The sequence below is a fragment of the Oncorhynchus mykiss genome, chromosome 2 (genome assembly GCF_057628025.1).
Source record: "Oncorhynchus mykiss isolate SJ-2025 chromosome 2, ASM5762802v1, whole genome shotgun sequence".
Classification (NCBI taxonomy): domain Eukaryota; kingdom Metazoa; phylum Chordata; class Actinopteri; order Salmoniformes; family Salmonidae; genus Oncorhynchus; species Oncorhynchus mykiss.
In genome coordinates, this window is record NC_143023.1 from 8000394 (window position 1) to 8024068 (window position 23675).

At 46.0% G+C, this 23675-nt stretch overlaps 3 protein-coding genes across 4 annotated transcripts in view; 1 reads left to right on the forward strand and 2 right to left on the reverse strand.

Moving 5' to 3' along the window:
• LOC149984804 (gasdermin-E-like) lies at nucleotides 1-18114 on the reverse strand. Its single transcript, XM_090187179.1, has 10 exons — nucleotides 17991-18114; nucleotides 17446-17707; nucleotides 16097-16289; nucleotides 12611-12785; nucleotides 6126-6246; nucleotides 5585-5704; nucleotides 2301-2428; nucleotides 1742-1994; nucleotides 1469-1542; nucleotides 1-502 (listed from the first exon to the last, which is right to left on the reverse strand). The coding sequence occupies exons 4-10, from the start codon at nucleotides 12773-12775 to the stop codon at nucleotides 275-277; spliced, it is 1089 nt and encodes a 362-aa protein (XP_090043305.1). The 5' UTR covers nucleotides 12776-12785; nucleotides 16097-16289; nucleotides 17446-17707; nucleotides 17991-18114; the 3' UTR covers nucleotides 1-274.
• Nucleotides 16093-22547, reverse strand: LOC149984805 (gasdermin-E-like). The gene is made up of 4 exons (XM_090185834.1): nucleotides 22544-22547; nucleotides 22133-22187; nucleotides 17446-17654; nucleotides 16093-16289 (listed from the first exon to the last, which is right to left on the reverse strand). Exons 1-4 carry the CDS (start codon nucleotides 22545-22547, stop codon nucleotides 16093-16095), a joined length of 465 nt encoding a protein of 154 aa, XP_090041960.1.
• LOC149984806 (gasdermin-E-like) overlaps nucleotides 22235-23675 on the forward strand; it is a 17018-nt gene continuing 15577 nt past the window's right edge. Inside the window, exon 1 of one of the 2 annotated variants that reach the window (XM_090187156.1) lies at nucleotides 22235-22619. The gene's annotated coding sequence lies outside the window, so the exon portion shown is untranslated. Of the gene's footprint in view, nucleotides 22620-23026; nucleotides 23268-23675 lie in introns of those variants that run through there. The other variant, XM_090187158.1, reaches the window with a different exon arrangement.

The window sequence follows — 23675 nt, forward strand, 5'->3', positions numbered from 1 at the left end:
GACTGTGTGCAATAATAGTGTTTAATATGATTTGAATGACGACCCCACACAGAGTTAACTCTAAGGTCCCTCAGTCGAGCAGTGAATTTCAAGCACAGGTTTACCAATGGTTCGCAAAGAAGGGCACCTATTGGTAGATTTTTTTTAAAGCAGACCTTGAATATCCCTTTGAGCATTGTGAAGTTATTAATTACACTTTGGATGGTGTATCAATACACCCAGTCACTACAAAGATACAAGGAAACCGCTCCTCCCTCTCTTACTCAGTCTCTCCTTACACTAAAGAGGCCAGGCCTTTCACAGTGATACTCATGACTAGAGGAAGGTATCTAGGCTGGTCCTTCATCTCTGTCCTCAGTGTGTCCTCTTCTCTCTTCAGTGTAACTTCAGAGAGACCAAAGAGACTCTCTATCCTCTGATACAGCTCCTCCTCAGTCAGAACAGCCAGACCAGCATCTCTCAGAGAGAGGGTCTCCCCACTCCCTGCTGCCACATGCTGCACCTGGAGGACAAGCAGCACAGGAATATGATCAGATACTGCGATGTCATGTCTGTAAGATGCAATGACCATTTCAAAATGGAGAATGAAGTATTGTAATAACGTGGGAGTGTTTGTCCTGTTACACACGTGTTGGTAATGGAAAGGTGTTTGTTGCATATCCCAACTCCCCCTGGGACACCCACAGGGAGTGAGGTCACGGCCAGGGTTACTGGCCCAACGCTCTAACTGCAAGGCTACCTGCCGCCCTTAATCTATTCCAAACAACTATTGAATTAATTGAACCTTTATTTAGCTTAGCCAAGTGGTGAACAGGCCAAGTGGTGAACAGGCCAAGTGGTGAACAGGTCACACAGTACTATATTTTTGAAGAAGTATACAGACTTGTTTACCAGACAGTGAAGTATTTATTTTTTACCCCCTTTTCTCCCCAATTTCATGGTATCCAATTGTTAGTAGTTACTGTCTTGTCTCATCGCTGCAACTCCCATACGAGCTCGGGAGAGACGAAGGTCGAGAGTCATGCATCCTCTGAAACACAACCCAACCAAGCACGCATCCAACCCAACCAAGCACGCATCCAACCCGGAAGCCAGCCGCACCAATGTGTCGGAGGAAACACCGTACACCTAGCTATCTGGTCAGCGTGCACAGCGCCGGCCTGCCACAGGAGTCGCTAGTGCGCGATAAGACAAGGATATCCCTACCGGCCAAACCCTCCCTAACCCGGACGACGCTAGGCCAATTTTGCGTCGCCCCATGGACCTCCAGGTCGAGGCTGGCTGTGACAGAGCCTGGGCTCGAACCCAGAGTCTCTGGTGAAACAGAGGCACAGATGCGATGCAGTGCCTTTGACGACTGCACCACCCGGGAGGCCCATAGGTTGTTTGTAAGTGTACAGTACTTTTGAAGAAGTATAGACTTGTTTTTACCAGGCTAAGTGTAACAAAAGGAGAAATGTGAACTCACCAGGATCTGCAGGGCCTGTAAGACTGGAGGACTGCAACAGGATCCCAACACAGAGAGACACTCATCTGTCATTCCTGAGAAATAAAGATTCACAGATGGTGTGAAACAGGAAGTGGTTTTCAGGGCATTGTGGGTTCTGAGAAAATAAAATGTTCATGAAGTGAGATGCCAGTTTTCCTGATAAATGCAGTGGCTGGAGACTGTTGTGACAATGAACTGAACTGGCACTTAATATTCAACTAGTCAACTAATATTCACTGCTCAATGTCTCACCATCCATGGCACTGATAATGAGATGAGTGGCATTGAGGAGGGATGGTGTCTGGCTGGAATCACTGAGGAGGGTGGGTGTCTGGCTGGAATCACTGAGGAGGGAGGGTGTCTGGCTGGAATCACTGAGGAGGGACCGTGTTGGGCTGGAGTCCGAATGCTCCAGAAGGTTCAGAATGGCCTGGACTGTCTGCATCTGAGACGCTTCCTTAACCTCCCCCAGGTCAGCTGTCTTACCTGTGCACATCTGGTCCAGCTGTGAGAAGAGCCATTATTAGAAAGAATAGGTGAGATGTGTGGTTTGTTTTTTCCTGCTAAACTTAGTTGAATGTACTGACTGTAAGTCTCTCTGGATAAGAGTGTCTGGTAAATGACTCGAAGGTTCGAGACAGAAGATATTTAGGATACTATGGTAGATTATAATGATGACAGACCGAACGTAATGAGAAGTTAGTATGTTCAGCATTTTCAGAAAGCTGATGATTCTTGCCAGTAATCCGCTCATAGAAAATAACTGTAGGACTGTGTGTGTTTGTGCCCTGTTTCTGTACGCCTCACTCACCACACTCTCCAGCACACTGACTGCCTCTTTGTCCTCCATGGTTGTCTTGAGGAGCTGGAACAGAGAGGAACGTGTGTCTACTGGCAGGACTGACAGCAGCTGGAAATGACCCCTCAGTTTCTCCAGTTCTGTCAACACACAAACACTTTGCATCTAGCGGAAGTTTGACTCAGCTGCCACCGTATCACAGAGATTTCACAACCAGAAAACTATCATATGTAAGATTTATTCTGCAACCACAATGGGACAAATGTATGAATTAATTTATTTTAATGAATTGTTAGAGGAAACAGTGATCTCTCCAAGGCAGTGCTATAACCTTTTACATGATCCTCCTGATGAGCTCTTTTGTTCATATGACCGATGTATTTATTCATCTAGACAAGAAGGTGAAGAACAAATCCTTATTTACAACCGGATACGCTAGACATCGGCCCTGTACACTCATGTTGTATGTACAACGCATATGGCACAAGGTTTTTGGACCAAAATAATTACACAAGTGTTGTGGACTGTGGAGCCACGGCACAATGATTGAGTAAACATTTCTGTGCAGACAATTTATCACAAAAATAACAGTTGTATCACAACAACCATTGTGTTAAATGTGTTGTAAATCAGTTCTACAACCTGAATGTGACGGGGTCATTAAGAGTTTTACATAAAGAACAACATGTAACATTCCATTCAGTATATGTCCACCACTAGACCAGGGACGTCTTGCACCACTAGACCAGGGACCTCTTCCACCACTAGACCAGGGACCTCTTCCACCACTAGACCAGGGACCTCTTCCACCACTAGACCAGGGACCTCTTCCACCACTAGACCAGGGACCTCTTCCACCACTAGACCAGGGACCTCTTCCATTACTAGACCAGGGACCTCTTCCACCACTAGACCAGGGACCTCTTCCACCACTTTGCGTCTTCTACCACTAACGTCTTCTACCACTAGACATGGGACGTCTTCCACCACTAACGTCTTCTACCACTAGACCAGGGACGCCTTGCACCACTAGACCAGGGACGTCTTGCACCACTAGACCAGGGACGTCTTGCACCACTAGACCAGGGACGCCTTCTACCACTAGACCAGGGACGTCTTCTACCACTAACGTCTTCTACCACTAACGTCTTCTACCACTAGACCAGGGACGCCTTCTACCACTAGACCAGGGACGCCTTCTACCACTAGACCAGGGACGCCTTCTACCACTAGACCAGGGACGCCTTCTACCACTAGACCAGGGACGCCTTCTACCACTAGACCAGGGACGCCTTCTACCACTAGACCAGGGACGCCTTCTACCACTAGACCAGGGACGCCTTCTACCACTAGACCAGGGACGCCTTCTACCACTAGACCAGGGACGTCTTCTACCACTAGACCAGGGACGTCTTCTACCACTAACGCCTTCTACCACTAACGTCTTGCACCACTAGACCAGGGACGTCTTCTACCACTAACGTCTTCTACCACTAACGTCTTGCACCACTAGACCAGGGACGTCTTCTACCACTAGACCAGGGACGTCTTCTACCACTAGACCAGGGACGCCTTCTACCACTAGACCAGGGACGCCTTCTACCACTAGACCAGGGACGCCTTCTACCACTAGACCAGGGACGCCTTCAACCACTAGACCAGGGACGTCTTCTACCACTAACGTCTTCTACCACTAGACCAGGGACGCCTTCTACCACTAACGCCTTCAACCACTAGACCAGGGACGTCTTCTACCACTAACGTCTTCTACCACTAGACCAGGGACGTCTTGCACCACTAGACCAGGGACGCCTTCTACCACTAGACCAGGGACGCCTTCTACCACTAGACCAGGGACGCCTTCTACCACTAGACCAGGGACGTCTTCTACCACTAGACCAGGGACGCCTTCTACCACTAGACCAGGGACGCCTTCTACCACTAGACCAGGGACGCCTTCTACCACTAGACCAGGGACGCCTTCTACCACTAGACCAGGGACGCCTTCTACCACTAGACCAGGGACGCCTTCTACCACTAGACCAGGGACGCCTTCTACCACTAGACCACTAACGCCTTCAACCACTAGACCAGGGACGTCTTCTACCACTAACGTCTTCTACCACTAGACCAGGGACGTCTTGCACCACTAGACCAGGGACGCCTTCTACCACTAGACCAGGGACGCCTTCTACCACTAGACCAGGGACGTCTTCTACCACTAACGCCTTCTACCACTAGACCAGGGACGCCTTCTACCACTAGACCAGGGACGCCTTCTACCACTAGACCAGGGACGCCTTCTACCACTAGACCAGGGACGCCTTCTACCACTAGACCAGGGACGCCTTCTACCACTAGACCAGGGACGCCTTCTACCACTAGACCAGGGACGCCTTCTACCACTAGACCAGGGACGCCTTCTACCACTAGACCAGGGACGCCTTCTACCACTAGACCAGGGACGTCTTCTACCACTAGACCAGGGACGCCTTCTACCACTAGACCAGGGACGTCTTCTACCACTAGACCAGGGACGTCTTCTACCACTAACGTCTTGCACCACTAGACCAGGGACGTCTTCTAGCACTAACGTCTTCTACCACTAACGTCTTGCACCACTAGACCAGGGACGTCTTCTACCACTAACGTCTTCTACCACTGGACCAGGGACGCCTTCTACCACTAGACCAGGGACGTCTTCTACCACTAACGTCTTCTACCACTAGACCAGGGACACCTTCTACCACTAACGTCTTCTACCACTAGACCAGGGACACCTTCTACCACTAACGTCTTCTACCACTAGACCAGGGACGCCTTCTACCACTAGACCAGGGATGCCTTCTACCACTAGACCAGGGACGTCTTCTACCACTAGACCAGGGACGTCTTCTACCACTAGACCAGGGATGCCTTCTACCACTAGACCAGGGATGCCTTCTACCACTAGACCAGGGACACCTACCACTAGACCAGGGACACCTACCACTAGACCAGGGACACCTACCACTAGACCAGGGACACCTACCACTAGACCAGGGACGTCTTCTACCACTGGACCAGGGACGTCTTCTACCACTGGACCAGGGACGTCTTCTACCACTAACCTCTTCTACCACTAACGTTTTCTAACGTTTTGAGCCACAACCAATTGTGTATTCTACTATTCTACCTCTCAACAGTAAGTTGAGACCCCGACTGAGTTCCCCTGACAGAAATCTAATGATAATAACAACAATTTAAATTGGTACGTGGGCCTACAAAAGGAGGGGAACTTCCATTAGTCTCGTTACCTCTCTGAAAGCAGCTCTTCTTTGGGGTGTCGTCGCGAGCGCCAGACACCCCCACTAAGCTCTTCTTAACAGGCCCATCCACCTCGAACCCCCCAAGAGTGTGGGACATTAGGCACAGCTCTGAGGAACAAGAGTGTGGGACATTAGGCACAGCTCTGAGGAACAAGAGTGTGGGACATTAGGCACAGCTCTGAGGAACAAGAGTGTGGGACATTAGGCACAGCTCTGAGGAACAAGAGTGTGGGACATTAGGCACAGCTCTAAGGAACAAGAGTGTGGGACATTAGGCACAGCTCTGAGGAACAAGAGTGTGGGACATTAGGCACAGCTCTGAGCACAAGACAAGGAGACAGTAGTATGAACCTATTAATACAGACACTCATTCAAATACATTGGACATACTGAACATTAACAGAGACCATGCACTTGATAAGGCTTTGTAATATACAACCTACATGGTCTGATGATGGGTCCAGGTGAGGGTTGACAGTTTAAAACGTGTGTTGATGCCTGAGAAACAGGAAAATAAAGGCTCCCTCACCATAGTGTCCGTTGAGTTTGATCTCCAGCTCTATAATGCCGTAAGCGATGACGGTGTGGGCAGGAATCTCCAGAGACACGTTGCTGTCTTTGTGCAGGCTGCTGTTCTCCTTTACAGACGCCTGTGGAAAGTGGTACTTCAGTCATCTTTGGGGGGTGTCTGTACTTTACTATTCATATTGTTGACAACTTTTACTTTCACTTCACTACATTCCTGAAGAAAATAAGGTACTTTTTACTCCATACATTTTCCCTGACACTCAAAAGTACTCGCTACATTTTGAATGGTCCAATTCACACACTTATCAAGAGAACATCCCTGGTCATCCCTACTGCCTCTGATTTGACACACTCAATAAAACACCAATGCTTCATTTGTAAATTATTGTGTTGGAGTGTGCCCCTGGCTATCCGTAAATTAAATTAAAAAAGAAAATGGAACCATCTGGTTTGCTTAATATAAGGAATTTGAAATGATTGATACTTTTACTACTTAAGTATATTTTAGCAATTACTTTTGATACTTAAGTATATTTAAAACCAAATAGTTTTAGACTTTTACTTAAGTAGTATTTTACTGGGTGATTTTCACTTGAGTCATTTTCCTTCAAACCAGTCAAGGGAAGTGAACAAGTGGACATGACGACATAGAATGAGAGCCTAACATGATAAGGCAGTGTTAATAAATCCTGATCAGCCATTCATATGACTGATCTACTGTAGTAGTCTATGTAATAGTCATTCATATGACTGATCTACTGTAGTAGTCTATGTAGTAGTCATTCATATGACTGGTCTACTGTAGTAGTCTATGTAGTAGTCATTCATATGACTGATCTACTGTAGTAGTCATTCATATGACTGATCTACTGTAGTAGTCATTCATATGACTGATCTACTGTAGTAGTCTATGTAGTAGTCATTCATATGACTGATCTACTGTAGTAGTCTATGTAGTAGTCATTCATATGACTGATCTACTGTAGTAGTCTATGTTGTAGTCATTCATATGACTGATCTACTGTAGTAGTCTATGTAGTAGTCATTCATATGACTGATCTACTGTAGTAGTCATTCATATGACTGGTCTACTGTAGTAGTCTATGTAGTAGTCATTCATATGACTGATCTACTGTAGTAGTCATTCATATGACTGATCTACTGTAGTAGTCATTCATATGACTGATCTACTGTAGTAGTCTATGTAGTAGCCATTCATATGACTGATCTACTGTAGTAGTCATTCATATGACTGATCTACTGTAGTAGTCTATGTAGTAGTCATTCATATGACTGATCTACTGTAGTAGTCTATGTAGTAGTCATTCATATGACTGATCTACTGTAGTAGTCTATGTAGTAGTCATTCATATGACTGATCTACTGTAGTAGTCTATGTAGTAGTCATTCATATGACTGATCTACTGTAGTAGTCTATGTAGTAGTCATTCATATGACTGATCTACTGTAGTAGTCTATGTAGTAGTCATTCATATGACCGATCTACTGTAGTAGTCTATGTAGTAGTCATTCATATGACTGATCTACTGTAGTAGTCTATGTAGTAGTCATTCATATGACTGATCTACTGTAGTAGTCTATGTAGTAGTCATTCATATGACTGATCTACTGTAGTAGTCTATGTAGTAGTCATTCATATGACCGATCTACTGTAGTAGTCTATGTAGTAGTCATTCATATGACTGGTCTACTGTAGTAGTCTATGTAATAGTCATTCATATGACTGATCTACTGTAGTAGTCATTCATATGACTGATCTACTGTAGTAGTCATTCATATGACTGATCTACTGTAGTAGTCTATGTAGTAGTCATTCATATGACTGATCTACTGTAGTAGTCTATGTAGTAGTCATTCATATGACTGATCTACTGTAGTAGTCTATGTAGTAGTCATTCATATGACTGATCTACTGTAGTAGTCTGTAGTAATCATTCATATGACTGATCTACTGTAGTAGTCATTCATATGACTGATCTACTGTAGTAGTCTATGTAGTAGTCATTCACATGACTGATCTACTGTAGTAGTCTATGTAGTAGTCATTCATATGACTGATCTACTGTAGTAGTCTATGTAGTAGTCATTCATATGACTGATCTACTGTAGTAGTCTATGTAGTAGTCATTCATATGACTGATCTACTGTAGTAGTCTATGTAGTAGTCATTCATATGACTGATCTACTGTAGTAGTCTATGTAGTAGTCATTCATATGACTGATCTACTGTAGTAGTCTATGTAGTAGTCATTCATATGACTGATCTACTGTAGTAGTCTATGTAGTAGTCATTCATATGACTGATCTACTGTAGTAGTCTATGTAGTAGTCATTCATATGACTGATCTACTGTAGTAGTCTATGTAGTAGTCATTCATATGACTGATCTACTGTAGTAGTCTGTAGTAGTCATTCATATGACTGATCTACCGTAGTAGTCTATGTAGTAGTCATTCATATGACTGATCTACTGTAGTAGTCTATGTAGTAGTCATTCATATGACTGATCTACTGTAGTAGTCTATGTAGTAGTCATTCATATGACTGATCTACTGTAGTAGTCTATGTAGTAGTCATTCATATGACTGATCTACTGTAGTAGTCTATGTAGTAGTCATTCATATGACTGATCTACTAAAAGCCTATCGACTGAGGCCTGCAGCCTCCAGCACACATAGGCCTGTCAGCAGCGTTGTCATAGCTCCAATCCAGCCTGCAGCCTCCAGCACACATAGGCCTGTCTGCAGCGTTGTCATAGGTCCAATCCAGCCTGCAGCCTCCAGCACACATAGGCCTGTCAGCAGCGTTGTCATAGCTCCAATCCAGCCTGCAGCCTCCAGCACACATAGGCCTGTCTGCAGCGTTGTCATAGGCCCAATCCAGCCTGCAGCCTCCAGCACACATAGGCCTGTCTGCAGCGTTGTCATAGGTCCAATCCAGCCTGCAGCCTCCAGCACACATAGGCCTGTCTGCAGCATTGTCATAGGTCCAATCCAGCCTGCAGCACACATAGGCCTGTCTGCAGTGTTGTCATAGGTCCAATCCAGCCTGCAGCTTCCAGCACACATAGGCCTGTCTGCAGCGTTGTCATAGGTCCAATCCAGCCTGCAGCCTCCAGCACACATAGGCCTGTCTGCAGCGTTGTCATAGGTCCAATCCAGCCTGCAGCCTCCAGCACACATAGGCCTGTCTGCAGCGTTGTCATAGGTCCAATCCAGCCTGCAGCCTCCAGCACACATAGGCCTGTCTGCAGCGTTGTCATAGGTCCAATCCAGCCTGCAGCCTCCAGCACACATAGGCCTGTCTGCAGCGTTGTCATAGGTCCAATCCAGCCTGCAGCCTCCAGCACACATAGGCCTGTCTGCAGCGTTGTCATAGGTCCAATCCAGCCTGCAGCCTCCAGCACACATAGGCCTGTCTGCAGCGTTGTCATAGGTCCAATCCAGCCTGCAGCCTCCAGCACACATAGGCCTGTCTGCAGTGTTGTCATAGGTCCAATCCAGCCTGCAGCTTCCAGCACACATAGGCCTGTCTGCAGCGTTGTCATAGGTCCAATCCAGCCTGCAGCCTCCAGCACACATAGGCCTGTCTGCAGCGTTGTCATAGGTCCAATCCAGCCTGCAGCCTCCAGCACACATAGGCCTGTCTGCAGCGTTGTCATAGGTCCAATCCAGCCTGCAGCCTCCAGCACACATAGGCCTGTCTGCAGCGTTGTCATAGGTCCAATCCAGCCTGCAGCCTCCAGCACACACAGGCCTGTCTGCAGCGTTGTCATAGGTCCAATCCAGCCTGCAGCCTCCAACACACATAGGCCTGTCTGCAGCGTTGTCATAGGTCCAATCCAGCCTGCAGCCTCCAGCACACATAGGCCTGTCTGCAGCGTTGTCATAGGTCCAATCCAGCCTGTAGCCTCCAGCACACATAGGCCTGTCTGCAGTGTTGTCATAGGTCCAATCCAGCCTGCAGCCTCCAGCACACATAGGCCTGTGCAGTGTTGTCATAGGTCCAATCCAGCCTGCAGCCTCCAGCACACATAGGCCTGTCTGCAGCGTTGTCATAGGTCCAATCCAGCCTGCAGCCTCCAGCACACATAGGCCTGTCTGCAGCGTTGTCATAGGTCCAATCCAGCCTGCAGCCTCCAGCACACATAGGCCTGTCTGCAGCGTTGTCATAGGTCCAATCCAGCCTGCAGCCTCCAGCACACATAGGCCTGTCTGCAGTGTTGTCATAGGTCCAATGCAGCCTCCAGCACACATAGGCCTGTCTGCAGCGTTGTCATAGGTCCAATCCAGCCTGCAGCCTCCAGCACACATAGGCCTGTCTGCAGCGTTGTCATAGGTCCAATCCAGCCTGCAGCCTCCAGCACACATAGGCCTGTCTGCAGCGTTGTCATAGGTCCAATCCAGCCTGCAGCCTCCAGCACACATAGGCCTGTCTGCAGCGTTGTCATAGGTCCAATCCAGCCTGCAGCCTCCAGCACACATAGGCCTGTCTGCAGCGTTGTCATAGGTCCAATCCAGCCTGTAGCCTCCAGCACACATAGGCCTGTCTGCAGCGTTGTCATAGGTCCAATCCAGCCTGCAGCCTCCAGCACACATAGGCCTGTGCAGTGTTGTCATAGGTCCAATCCAGCCTGCAGCCTCTAGCACACATAGGCCTGTCTGCAGTGTTGTCATAGGTCCAATCCAGCCTGCAGCCTCCAGCACACATAGGCCTGTCTGCAGCGTTGTCATAGGTCCAATCCAGCCTGCAGCCTCCAGCACACATAGGCCTGTCTGCAGCGTTGTCATAGGTCCAATCCAGCCTGCAGCCTCCAGCACACATAGGCCTGTCTGCAGTGTTGTCATAGGTCCAATCCAGCCTGCAGCCTCCAGCACACATAGGCCTGTCTGCAGTGTTGTCATAGGTCCAATCCAGCCTGCAGCCTCCAGCACACATAGGCCTGTGCAGTGTTGTCATAGGTCCAATCCAGCCTGCAGCCTCCAGCACACATACGCCTGTCTGCAGCGTTGTCATAGGTCCATCCAGCCTGCAGCCTCCAGCACACATAGGCCTGTGCAGCGTTGTCATAGGTCCATCCAGCCTGCAGCCTCCAGCACACATAGGCCTGTCTGCAGTGTTGTCATAGGTCCAATCCAGCCTGCAGCCTCCAGCACACATAGGCCTGTCTGCAGCGTTGTCATAGGTCCAATCCAGCCTGCAGCCTCCAGCACACATAGGCCTGTCTGCAGTGTTGTCATAGGTCCAATCCAGCCTGCAGCACACATAGGCCTGTCTGCAGTGTTGTCATAGGTCCAATCCAGCCTGCAGCACACATAGGCCTGTCTGCAGTGTTGTCATAGGTCCAATCCAGCCTGCAGCTTCCAGCACACATAGGCCTGTCTGCAGTGTTGTCATAGGTCCAATCCAGCCTGCAGCACACATAGGCCTGTCTGCAGTGTTGTCATAGGTCCAATCCAGCCTGCAGCCTCCAGCACACATAGGCCTGTCTGCAGTGTTGTCATAGGTCCAATCCAGCCTGCAGCCTCCAGCACACATAGGCCTGTCTGCAGTGTTGTCATAGGTCCAATCCAGCCTGCAGCCTCCAGCACACATAGGCCTGTCTGCAGTGTTGTCATAGGTCCAATCCAGCCTGCAGCCTCCAGCACACATAGGCCTGTGCAGTGTTGTCATAGGTCCAATCCAGCCTGCAGCCTCCAGCACACATACGCCTGTCTGCAGCGTTGTCATAGGTCCATCCAGCCTGCAGCCTCCAGCACACATAGGCCTGTGCAGTGTTGTCATAGGTCCAATCCAGCCTGCAGCCTCCAGCACACATACGCCTGTCTGCAGCGTTGTCATAGGTCCATCCAGCCTGCAGCCTCCAGCACACATACGCCTGTCTGCAGCGTTGTCATAGGTCCATCCAGCCTGCAGCCTCCAGCACACATACGCCTGTCTGCAGCGTTGTCATAGGTCCATCCAGCCTGCAGCCTCCAGCACACATAGGCCTGTCTGCAGTGTTGTCATAGGTCCAATCCAGCCTGCAGCACACATAGGCCTGTCTGCAGTGTTGTCATAGGTCCAATCCAGCCTGCAGCTTCCAGCACACATAGGCCTGTCTGCAGTGTTGTCATAGGTCCAATCCAGCCTGCTGCCTCCAGCACACATAGGCCTGTCTGCAGTGTTGTCATAGGTCCAATCCAGCCTGCAGCTTCCAGCACACATAGGCCTGTCTGCAGTGTTGTCATAGGTCCAATCCAGCCTGCAGCCTCCAGCACACATAGGCCTGTCTGCAGTGTTGTCATAGGTCCAATCCAGCCTGCTGCCCTTTGAGTCAACCTCTTCCCTATTTTCCCTGCTTAAAGATTCATTCATCATACAGGGTAAACTACATGGTTAACTTCAACTCTTGTAATATATAATATCCCAGCCTAACAAATAGAGATGATTAATGTAACAAATCCTACAACGCTCTCCATCTACCTGGGTGCTCTTGGGCCCACAGAAGCTCAGCAGCTCCCCTAACTGCCCCCCCTGCTGGACCTCCTCTATGACCGAACACGGCTGGGTCGTCACAATCCTCTCCTTCACTACCGCAAACACCTCCCTGGACTTCTCACGGGTCTGCTGGATCAGACAGTGGGACATGTCCAAAAGCCTGCAGGAGAGACAAATAAATCAGAGAATTGTCCTTTGATGAGGGCAAAGATGATTCAAGTTATGTTTCTTGGATGATTATAAAGTAGCTTGGAGAAATTCAGTCTGTTTGTGACAACATGCCACTCCTCATTGTGCCAAACATGACAAGCAGTGGCAAGGAGTAGAATGGTGTGGGGTGGGGGCTGTGCTTTGGCAAAGTGGGTGGGGTTATATCCTGCCTGTTTGGCCCTGTCCGTGGGTATCATCGGATGGGGCCACAGTGTCTCCTGACCCCTCCTGTCTCAGCCTCCAGTATTTATGCTGCAGTAGTTTGTGTCGGGGGGCTAGGGTCAGTCTGTTATGTCTGGAGTACTTCTCCTGTCTTATCTGGTGTCCTGTGTGAATTTAAGTATGCTCTCTCTAATTCTCTCTCTCAGATGACCTGAGCCCTAGGACCATGCCCCAAGACTACCTGGCCTGATGACTCCTTGTTGTCCCCAGTCCACCTGGCCGTGCTGCTGCTCCAGTTTCAACTATTCTGCCTGCGGCTATGGAACCCTGACCTGTTCACTGTGATTACTATTATTTGACCATGCTGGTCATTTATGAACATTTGAACATCTTGGCCATGTTCTGTTATAATCTCCACCCGGCACAGCCAGAAGAGGACTGGCCACCCCTCATAGCCTGGTTCCTCTCTAGGTTTCTTCCTAGGTTTTGGCCTTTCTAGGGAGTTTTTCCTAGCCACCGTGCTTCTACACCTGCATTGCTTGCGGTTTGGGGTTTTATGCCAGGTTTCTGTACAGCACTTTGAGATATCAGCTGATGTAAGAAGGGCTATATAAATAAATTTGAATGTTAGCACAGACAGACTGGATTTCTCCAGGCTACGCATAAAGCAGTGTTCAGCTTCATTAATACATTTACTGGTATTATAAATCTATTTTTATTTTTTAACTATAGCATACATATGGTGTTGGGCAGTCAGAATACAGTCCGCCCATATGGTATTGGTAGTCAGAATATAGTCCGCCCATATGGTGTTGGTAGTTAGAATACGGTCAGCCCATATGGTGTTGGGTTGTTAGAATACAGTCAGCGCATATGGTAGAATATAGTCACTGCATACAGTTTGCAAAGAAGAAACACTGATCATGAGGAAAGATGCTGTGATATACAGGGCATTCGGAAAGTATTCAGACCCCTTGACTTTTTCCACATTTCGTTACAGCCTTATTCTAAAATTGGTTAAATAGTTTTTTCCCCTCGTAAATCTACATATAATTCCCCAGAATGACAAAGCAAAAAGTTTTTTTTCAATAAAAAATGTATAAAACATTAACTTAAAAATGCACAGTTATAAAGGTAATCAGACCCATTACTCAGTACTTTGTTGAAGCACTTTTGGCAGAGATTACAGCCTAGAGTCTTCTTGGGTATGACGCTACAAGCCTGGCACACCTGTATTTGTTGTGTTTACTAGTCTCCCAGTCCCTGCTACTGAAAAACATCCCCACAACATGATGCTGCCACCTCCATGCTTCACTGTAGGGATGGTACCTGGTTTATTCCAGACGTGACGCTTGGTATTCCGGCCAAAGAGTAAAATCTTGGTTGTAGTATCATACCCAAGACTCTAGGCTGCAATCGCTGCCAAAGGTGCTTCAACAAAGTACTGAGTAAAGGGTCTGAATACTTATGTAAATATAATGTTTGTGTTTAAAAAATGTTTTTATTAGCAAACAAAATTAAAAAGCTGTTTTTGATTTGTCATTATGGGATATTGTGTGTAGAAGTTTGCTGCTTCAGTGTCTTTAGATATTTTTCTCAGATGTTACTATGGAATACTGAAGTATAATTACAAGCATTTCATAAGTGTCAAAGGCTTTTATTGACAATTACATGAAGTTGATGCAAAGAGTCAATATTTGCAGTGTTGACCCTTCTTTTTCAAGACCTCTGCAATCTGCCCTGGCATGCTGTCAATTAACTTCTGGGCCACACTGATGGCAGCCCATTCTTGCGTAATCAATGCTTGGAGTTTGTCAGAATTTTTGGGTTTATGTTTGTCCACCCACCTCTTGAGGATTGACCACAAGTTCTCAATGGGATTAAGGTCTGGGGAGTTTCCTGTCCATGGACCAAAAATATAGAGGTTTTGTTCCCCGAGCCACTTAGTTATTATGGCAAGGTGCTCCATCATGCTGGAAAAGGCATTGTTCGTCACCAAACTGTTCCTGGATGGTTCGGAGAAGTTGCTCTCGGAGGATGTGTTGGTACCACTTTATTCATGACTGTGTCCCTGATGTTTTTCCTGGAGAGAAGGGGCTTATTTGCTGCCCTTCTTGACACCAGGCCATCCTCCAAAAGTCTTCTCCTCACCATACGTGCAGATGCACACGTGCCTGTTGCCATTCCTGATCAAGCTCTGTACTGGTGGTGCCCCGATCCCGCAGCTGAATCAACTTTAGGAGACGGTCCTGGCGCTTGCTGGAATGTCTTGGGCGCCCTGAAGCCTTCTTCACAATATTTGAACCGCTCTCATTGAAGTTCTTGATGATCCGATAAATGGTTGATTTTGGTGCAATCTTACTGGCAGCAATATCCTTGCCTGTGAAGCCCTTTTTGTGCAAAACAATGATGATGGCACGTGTCTCCTTGCAGGTAACCACAGCTGACAGAGGAAGAACAGTGATTCCAAGCACCACCCTCCTTTTGAAGCTTCCAGTCTGTTATTCGAATTCAATCAGCATGACAGAGTGATCTCCAGCCTTGTCCTCGCCAACACTCACACCTGTGTGAACGAGAGAATCACTGACATGATGTCAGCTGGTCCTTTTGTGGCAGGGCTGAAATGCAGTGGAAATGTTTTTTGGGGATTCAGTTAATTTGCATAGCAAAGAGGGACTTTGCAATTAATTGCAATTCATCTGATCACTCTTCATAACATTCTGGAGTATATGCAAATTGCCATTATACAAACTGAGGCAGCAAACTTTGAAAATTAATATTTGTGTCATTCTCAAAACTTTTGGCCACGACTATATATAAGGAATAGGGTGCTATTTGAGATTCAGCCTGTGTGTTTTCCTTTCACTAACCACTGACGCTACTGTAGGAAGAGGTGAACTGAGTGTAGCCTGGGGTTACTGTAGGAAGAGGTGAACTGAATGTAACCTGGGGTTACTGTAGGTACAGGTGAACCGAGTGTAACCCGGGGTTACTGTAGGTACAGGTGAACCGAGTGTAACCTGGGGTTACTGTATGTACAGCTGAACAGAGTGTAACCTGGGGTTACTGTAGGTACACATTAGAGAGAGAGGAACTCACTTGTCTTTGGAGTCGCGCAGCAACTTCTGTACATCCACCTCCTCTTTCTTCAGGCTGCCGAAGGACGACTGGAGTTTAGATGTGTCTTTCCCCTCCACTTTAAGGTTTACAGCAACCAAATTCGACTCAAAGTTTCCTGATTTGTTGTCACCAAATGTCCCTTGGTACTTTAGGAAATCAGTCTTGACCACAACTGTAGGAGAGGGAAGCAAAAATGTTTTTTTAAATTCTTCTAGCTCTGTCAAATTGGTTTTTGATCATAGTTTTATCTTAAATCTACTTGAAAATCTAACTCGGCCACTCAGTGACATTCACTGTCTTTTTGGTAAGCAACTCCAGTGTTTATTTGGCCTTGTGTTTTAGGTTAGTGTCCTGCTAAAATGTGAATCTGCCTGTGCTTAGCTCCATTCCGTGTATTTTTTATCCTGAAAAACTCCCCAGTCCTTAACGATTACAAACATACCCATAACGTGATGCAGCCACCACTATGCTGGAAAATATGGAGAGTGGTATTCAGTAATGTGTTGGATTGGATTTGCCCCAAACATAACAATTTGTCTTCAGGCCAAAAATTGAATTGCTGTACATTTTTTGCAGTATTACTTTAGTGGCTTGTTGCATACACACTTCCTTCTTTTCACTCTGTCAATTAGGCTAGTATTCTGGAGTAACTACAATGTTGTTGAACCATCCTCAGCTATCTATTATCAGAGCCATTAAACTCTAACTGTTTTAAAGTCATCATTGGCCTCATGGTGAAATCCCTGAGCAGTTTTCTTCCTCTCTGGCAACTGAGTTAGGAAGGGTGCCTGTATCTTTATAGCGACTGGGTGAATTGATACACCATCCAAAGTGTAATTAATAACTTCACCATGCTCAAAGGGACATTCAATGACTGCTTTTTTTTTACCCATCTACCAATAGATGCAAAAACCTCCCTGGTCTTTGTGGTTGAATCTGTGTTTGAAATGCACTACTCAACTGAGGGACCTAACAGATAAACATAATTCCACTGTGACATTATGGGGTATTGTGTTCAGGCCATTGACAAAACAAATCTAAATGTAATCCATTTTAAATTCCGGCTGTAACACAACAAAATGTTGAAAAAGTCAGGGGGTGTGAATACTTCTGAAGTCACTGTATGTATCATTATGTATCATGATAGGATCCTCTTCATAATCTTTCCAGTAACATGGATAACAGAATTGACACTCAGATCTTTCACAAGGAACACATTCACACAGTATCACACTGAGGGAGAGCGGAGCCTATACCTGCAAACAAACAGGTAGCAAGTACAGGTGTGCAGCCTATCATTTCAACTGAGGGGCTGATCTTGTGTTTACCTGGGGTTAAGGGTGTGTCTCCAGTCAGCACATCACTGAGGGTAAAATCAGTGGGCAGGTACTTGGGTTTCTGCCAAATCCAAAAACGCTTGTGTTTCACAACCAGTGAGAGAGGGACCAGTTTGTCTGAGTCAATCAGACTGGACACAGGGATCAAGCTGCCATCATCATCAATCTCCTCCACAAAGTTTCTTGTGGCCGTGGAAAATCTTCAATGGGAGACAGACACAGAAATGGTCGAGGATGATGTCTCTGTTTGCAACTGATAAAACACGACAAGAACACAAGATTAATAATACGATAATATTCACATTGAAAAGGTTCCCATTAATTTACTATCTAAAAAAATAAAACGTTAAAGCCATGACCTATGAGCCATATGAGTAGCAGACTGGATACGCTAAGAAATCAGACATTACACGGAGTCAAAATACTGTGGTTGTTATTCGTAAACGTTCATAGACGTCTATCTATGCGTTCATAATTCACGACTCAATATGTTCAAAATTGAAACTACTGCTACCTACAAGAGCAATATGTTTTACCGTTTATCCTGGCTATGTCCTAGCCGAACGCGAAAGACCGTTCCAGGTTAGAGTTACCCGTTTAGATAAAGGTAGACATTTCTGTCGCAACAACGGAATAAGTACGGTGATAACAAAGAGTTTCGCTCCACCCCTTTCTCCAGCCACGTGCACTGGGAGTGTTTTGGGGGAACCCCCTCACGTTTGGTTCTATCTCTCTGTGCTTCCATCTCCACCTCCTGTCCAACCAAACATGTTCTCATTGTTCTATCTGTGGTAAAACATTACAAAATAATGTAGCCATGATGATAATATTTTATTACATGTAACGGAACTTTCAATGCATAGATAGACAAGCTTGGCTCCACTGAAGACACCTATGATACATATAAAAGTATAAGTTAATTATGCCCCATCAAGAGCCGCCTTATTTACATAAGTATTCAGACCCTTTTGCTATGAGAATAGAAATTGAGCTCAGGTGCATCCTGTTTCAATTGCTTGTCCTTGATATGTTTCTACAACTTGATTGGAGTCCACCTGTAGTATATTCAATTGATTGGACATGATTTGGAAAGGCACAAACCTGTCTATATAAGGTCCCACAGTTGACAGTGCATGTCAGAGAAAAAACCAAGCCATGAGGCCGAAGGAATTGGCTTTAGAGCTCCGAGACTCTGACAGAGCTCCAGAGTTCCTCTGTGGAGATGTGAGAATCTTCCAGAAGGACAACCATCTCTGCAGCATTCCCCCAAACAGGCCTTTATGGTAGAGTTGCCAGATGGTAGCCACTCCTCAGTAAAAGGTACAGTGCCTTGCGAAAGTATTCGGCCCCCTTGAACTTTGCGACCTTTTGCCACATTTCAGGCTTCAAACATAAAGAATCCAATTGTGTAGTAGCTACTATCTTGTCTCATCGCTACAACTCCCGTACGGGCTCGGGAGAGACGAAGGTTGAAAGTCATGCGTCCTCCGATACACAACCAACCAAGCCGCTGCTTCTTTAACACAGCGCACATCCAACCCGGAAGCCAGCCGCACCAATGCGCCGGAGGAAACACCGTGCACCTGGCCACCTTGGCTAGCGTGCACTGCGCCCAGCCCGCCACAGGAGTCGCTGGTGCGCGATGAGACAAGGACACCCCTACCGACCAAGCCCTCCCTAACCCGGGCGACGCTAGGCCAATTGTGCGTCGCCCCACGGACCTCCCGGTCGCGGCCGGTTACGACAGAGCCTGGGCGCAAACCCAGGACTCTGATGGCACAGCTGGCGCTGCAGTACAGCGCCCTTAACCACTGCGCCACCCGGGATGCCCAAAACTGTATTTTTTTGTGAAGAATCAACAACAAGTGGGACACAATCATGAAGTGGAACGACATTTATTGGATATTTCAAACTTTTTTAACAAATCAAAAACTGAAAAATTGGGCGTGCACTTAGGTTGGAGTCATTAAAACTTGTTTTTCAGGCCGGGTGGCGCAGTGGTTAAGGGCGCTGTACTACAGCGCCAGCTGTGCCATCAGAGTCCCTGGGTTCGCGCTCAGGCTCTGTCGTAACCGGCCGCGACCGGGAGGTCCTAGTGTCGTCCGGGTTAGGGAGGGCTTGGTCGGTAGGGGTGTCCTTGTCTCATCGGGCACCTGTGGCGGGCCGGGCGCAGTGCGCGCTAACCAAGGTGGCCAGGTGCACGGTGTTTCCTCCGACACATTGGTGCGGCTGGCTTCCGGGTTGGATGCGTGCTGTGTTAAGAAGCAGTGGTTGGGTTGTGTATCGGAGGACGCATGACTTTCCACCTTCGTCTCTCCCGAGCCCGTACGGGAGTTGTAGCGATGAGACAAGATAGTACAACAATTGGACACCACGAAATTGGGGAGAAAAAGGGGTAAAAAAAAACAAAAAAACTTGCTTTTCAACCACTCCACAAATGTCTTGTTAACTATAGTTTTGGCAAGTCAGATAGGACATCTACTTTGTGCATTACACAAGTCATTTTTCAAACAATTGTTAACAGAGATTATTCACAATTCCAGTGGGTGAGAAGTTTACATACACTAAGTTGACTGAGCCTTTAAACAGCTTGGAAAATTCCAGAAAATGATGTCATGGCTTTAGAAGCTTCTGATAGGCTAATTGACATAATTTGAGTACATTTGAGGTGTACCTGTGGATGTATTTCAAGGCCTACCTTCAAACCCAGTGCCTCTTTGCTTGACATCATGGGAAAATCAAAAGAAATCAGCCAAGAAATCAGCCAAGAAATCAGCCAAGAGCAATTTCAAAATGCCTGAAGGTACCACGTTCATCTGTACAAAAAATAGTACGTAAGTATAAACACCATGGGACCACGCAGCCGACATACCACTCAGGAAGGAGACGCGTTCTGTCTCCTAGAGATGAACATACTTTGGTGTGAAAAGTGCAGATCGATCCCAGAACAACAGCAAAGGACCTTGTGAAGATGCTGGAGGAAACAGGTACAAAAGTATCTATATCCACAGTGAAACGAGTCCTATATTGACATAACCTAAAAGGCCGCTCAGCAAGGAAGAAGCCACTGCTCCAAAACCGCCATAAAAATGCCAGACTACGGTTTGCAGCTGCACATGGGGACAAAGATCGTACTTTTTGGAGAAATGTCCTCTGGTCTGATGAAACAAAAATAGAACTGTTTGGCCATTATGACCATCATTATGTTTGGAGGAAAAAGGGGGAGGCTTGCAAGCCGAAGAACACCATCCCAACCGTGGGGGTGCTTTGCTGCAAGAGGGACTGGTGCACTTCACAAAATAGTTGGCATCATGAGGAAGGAAAATGGTGTGGATATATTGAAGCAACATCTCAAGACATCAGTCAGGAAGTTAAAGCTTGGTTGCAAATGGGTCTTCCAAATGGACAATGACCCCAAGCATACTTCCAAAGTTGTGGCAAAATGGCTTAAGGACAACAAACTCAACGTATTGGAGTGGCCATCACAAAGCTCTGACCTCAATCCTATAGAGAATTTGTGGGTAGAACTGAAAAAGCATGTGCGAGCAAGGAGGCCTACAAACCTGACTCAGTTACACCAGCTCTGTCAGGAGGAATGGGCCAAAATTCACCCAATATATAATAATGTATATAATTGTACATATAGGGCCTAAAAAGTAGCCCATTACCACTTTAAGAATAATGTATTTTTTAGGCCTTGCCAATGCAATGGGGGTAGTAACTCAAACTATGGGGGTAGTATTTCAAACTATGGGGAATTACTACTATGGGGGTAGTAATTCAAACTAAGTGGATAGTATTTCAAACTATGGGGGTAGTAACTCAAACTATGGGGGTAGTATTTCAAACTATGGGGAATTACTACTATGGGGGTAGTATTTCAAACTATGGGGAATTACTACTATGGGGGTAGAAACTCAAACTATGGGGGTAGTATTTCAAACTATGGGGAATTACTACTATGGGGGTAGTAATTCAAACTAAGTGGATAGTATTTCAAACTATGGGGGTAGTAACTCAAACTATGGGGGTAGTATTTCAAACTATGGGGAATTACTACTATGGGGGTAGTAATTCAAACTAAGTGGATAGTATTTCAAACTATGGGGGTAGTAACTCAAACTATGGGGGTAGAAACTCAAACTATGGGGGTAGAAACTCAAACTAAGTGGATAGTAACTCAAACTATGGGGGTAGAAACTCAAACTATGGGGGTAGTATTTCAAACTATGGGGGTAGAAACTCAAACTATGGGGGTAGAAACTCAAACTATGGGGGTAGTAACTCAAACTAAGTGGATAGTAACTCAAACTATGGGGGTAGAAACTCAAACTATGGGGGTAGTATTTCAAACTATGGGGGTAGAAACTCAAACTATGGGGGTAGAAACTCAAACTATGGGGGTAGAAACTCAAACTATGGGGGTAGAAACTCAAACTATGGGTGTAGAAACTCAAACTATGGGGGTAGAAACTCAAACTAAGTGGATAGTATTTCAAACTATGGGGGTAGAAACTCAAACTATGGGGGTAGAAACTCAAACTATGGGGGCATTTGGAATGCATCTCCTGTTTCGTTGTTGTTGTTGTTTTTGTGAAAGATATTTGATTGTATTATTTATGTTAGTCTATGTCTGAATAGATTATGAAAATGATCATGTCATGGATGTGGCTGTTACAGATAGGTGTTCTGTGGCATAATAGAGTCCATGGTCACAGTGAACTTTCCCTCAGCTGGAGAGGAGAGTGACATTGTGGACCACAGTGGGACATTTTGTGACAGCGGATAAGCCAGCGTAGACATGGGGACACAATTGGTGGCAGAAGCAGTGTATTTAAACTTTAAGTCTGGGACTGAACACGTCTTCCACACTCGAGTCGTCCTTTGAAGAAAGAGGAAGTGATACTGAAGAAAGAGGAAGTGGAAGTAAAAGGGTTACTTAGCAAAGACAAGTAAGTTACCCTCTTATATATGTGGAAGAGGACGTTTAAAAAGAAAAGTAGCATCTTTATAAACACACACTATATGATCGGTGAAAGCTGCTGTGCTGGTTTACAGTACCAAACTGAAAACCGATGCCCAGAGTTACCCATGATGTTACACAGTGATTGAAGTCAATAATTGTCAGACTCAATAGGACCTGAAGGAAGAAACTGTGAAAAACGGTAAGTATTGAAGCTCTTGCAGGTTATGAAATGCTACAATGAAATACTGCTCTTTCAGGTCATGTTTTGGATACAGATATGCATTGGAGAGCTGTGCCATCATTGATATTAGAATGTTGGAAGTTTAGCCACACACAGAAGAAGGTGCTGTCTAGAACCTAAAAGGGTTCTTCGGCTGTCTCCATAGGATAACCCTTTGAAGAACCCTTGTTTGTTTCAGGTAGAACCCTTTTGATTCCCAGTAGGACAGTTTTAGGGTTCCATGTAGAAGCCTTTCTACAGAAGGTTCTACAAGGAACCCAAAATGGTTCTACCTGGAACTAAAAAAGGGTTCTATGGTGACAGACTGAAGAACCCTTTTGGAATTTTCTTTCTAAGAGTGTAGATTTATGTGACTGGGTGTAGTCGCACATGCATAACCACAGATGTAGGCTGTCTAAAGTGGTAGGCTATACTTCTGTGGTTAGCACAAAGCCTTAGTGTCAAGTCTGTGAGTTCACTTGTAACGGAAGTTGGACTGATATTTTCAACCACTCATTTGGTAGATGAGCCAAATTCAAAGGCGTTATCTTGCATCTTATCTAATCAGTATCTGTTCATTGCTTATTTGAATCAAGATCAAACTATTTTCAACTCTCAAAGTAAAGGGTAAGAAGTGTGGTTATTTTAGTTTCCTCTGCTGGTTTATTTTATACCCTTTGTTGTCAGAGCATACATACAACTTTCATTACAAGTGAACGTTAGGTTGTTTGCTTTCTGTTGAATGTTAATTAAAAAAAAATCCTGACTTGAAATCCTAATTTAGGTGTCAGGTATTCGGCAAATGATCTATGAGGAACATTAGATTATGAGGTTAAAAAGTGGTGGCATTCTCCTTTAAGTTTGTACAGGGCTAATGTCAAGGCTCAGATTATAATGGGTCCCTCCTGCAGAGTTCTAGACATGTCCCATCCTGTGATCAAGCAGACCCGCGTAAATCCCAGAGCAGTGTTAGGCATCTTGACGGAGAGGATTATGACATCACTACCTTGCTTGGTCACAAAAAATGTTCAGAAG

What these genes read in the sequence shown, in the direction of transcription:
- LOC149984804 (XM_090187179.1), bottom strand. Translation starts at nt 12,775, where the DNA reads ATGTCCCACTGTCTGATCCAGCAGACCCGTGAGAAGTCCAGGGAGGTG. An exon ending in GTGGGCCCAAGAGCACCCAG is followed by an intron (nt 6,247 to 12,610) that starts GTAGATGGAGAG and finishes CACTTTCCACAG; the next exon opens with GCGTCTGTAAAGGAGAACAG. An exon ending in TACAGGCCCTGCAGATCCTG is followed by an intron (nt 503 to 1,468) that starts GTGAGTTCACAT and finishes CTTGTCCTCCAG; the next exon opens with GTGCAGCATGTGGCAGCAGG.
- LOC149984805 (XM_090185834.1), bottom strand. An exon ending in ATGCCACAGAACACCTATCT is followed by an intron (nt 17,655 to 22,132) that starts GTAACAGCCACA and finishes CTCCCATTGAAG; the next exon opens with ATTTTCCACGGCCACAAGAA. An exon ending in AGACACACCCTTAACCCCAG is followed by an intron (nt 16,290 to 17,445) that starts GTAAACACAAGA and finishes CCTCTCCTACAG; the next exon opens with TTGTGGTCAAGACTGATTTC.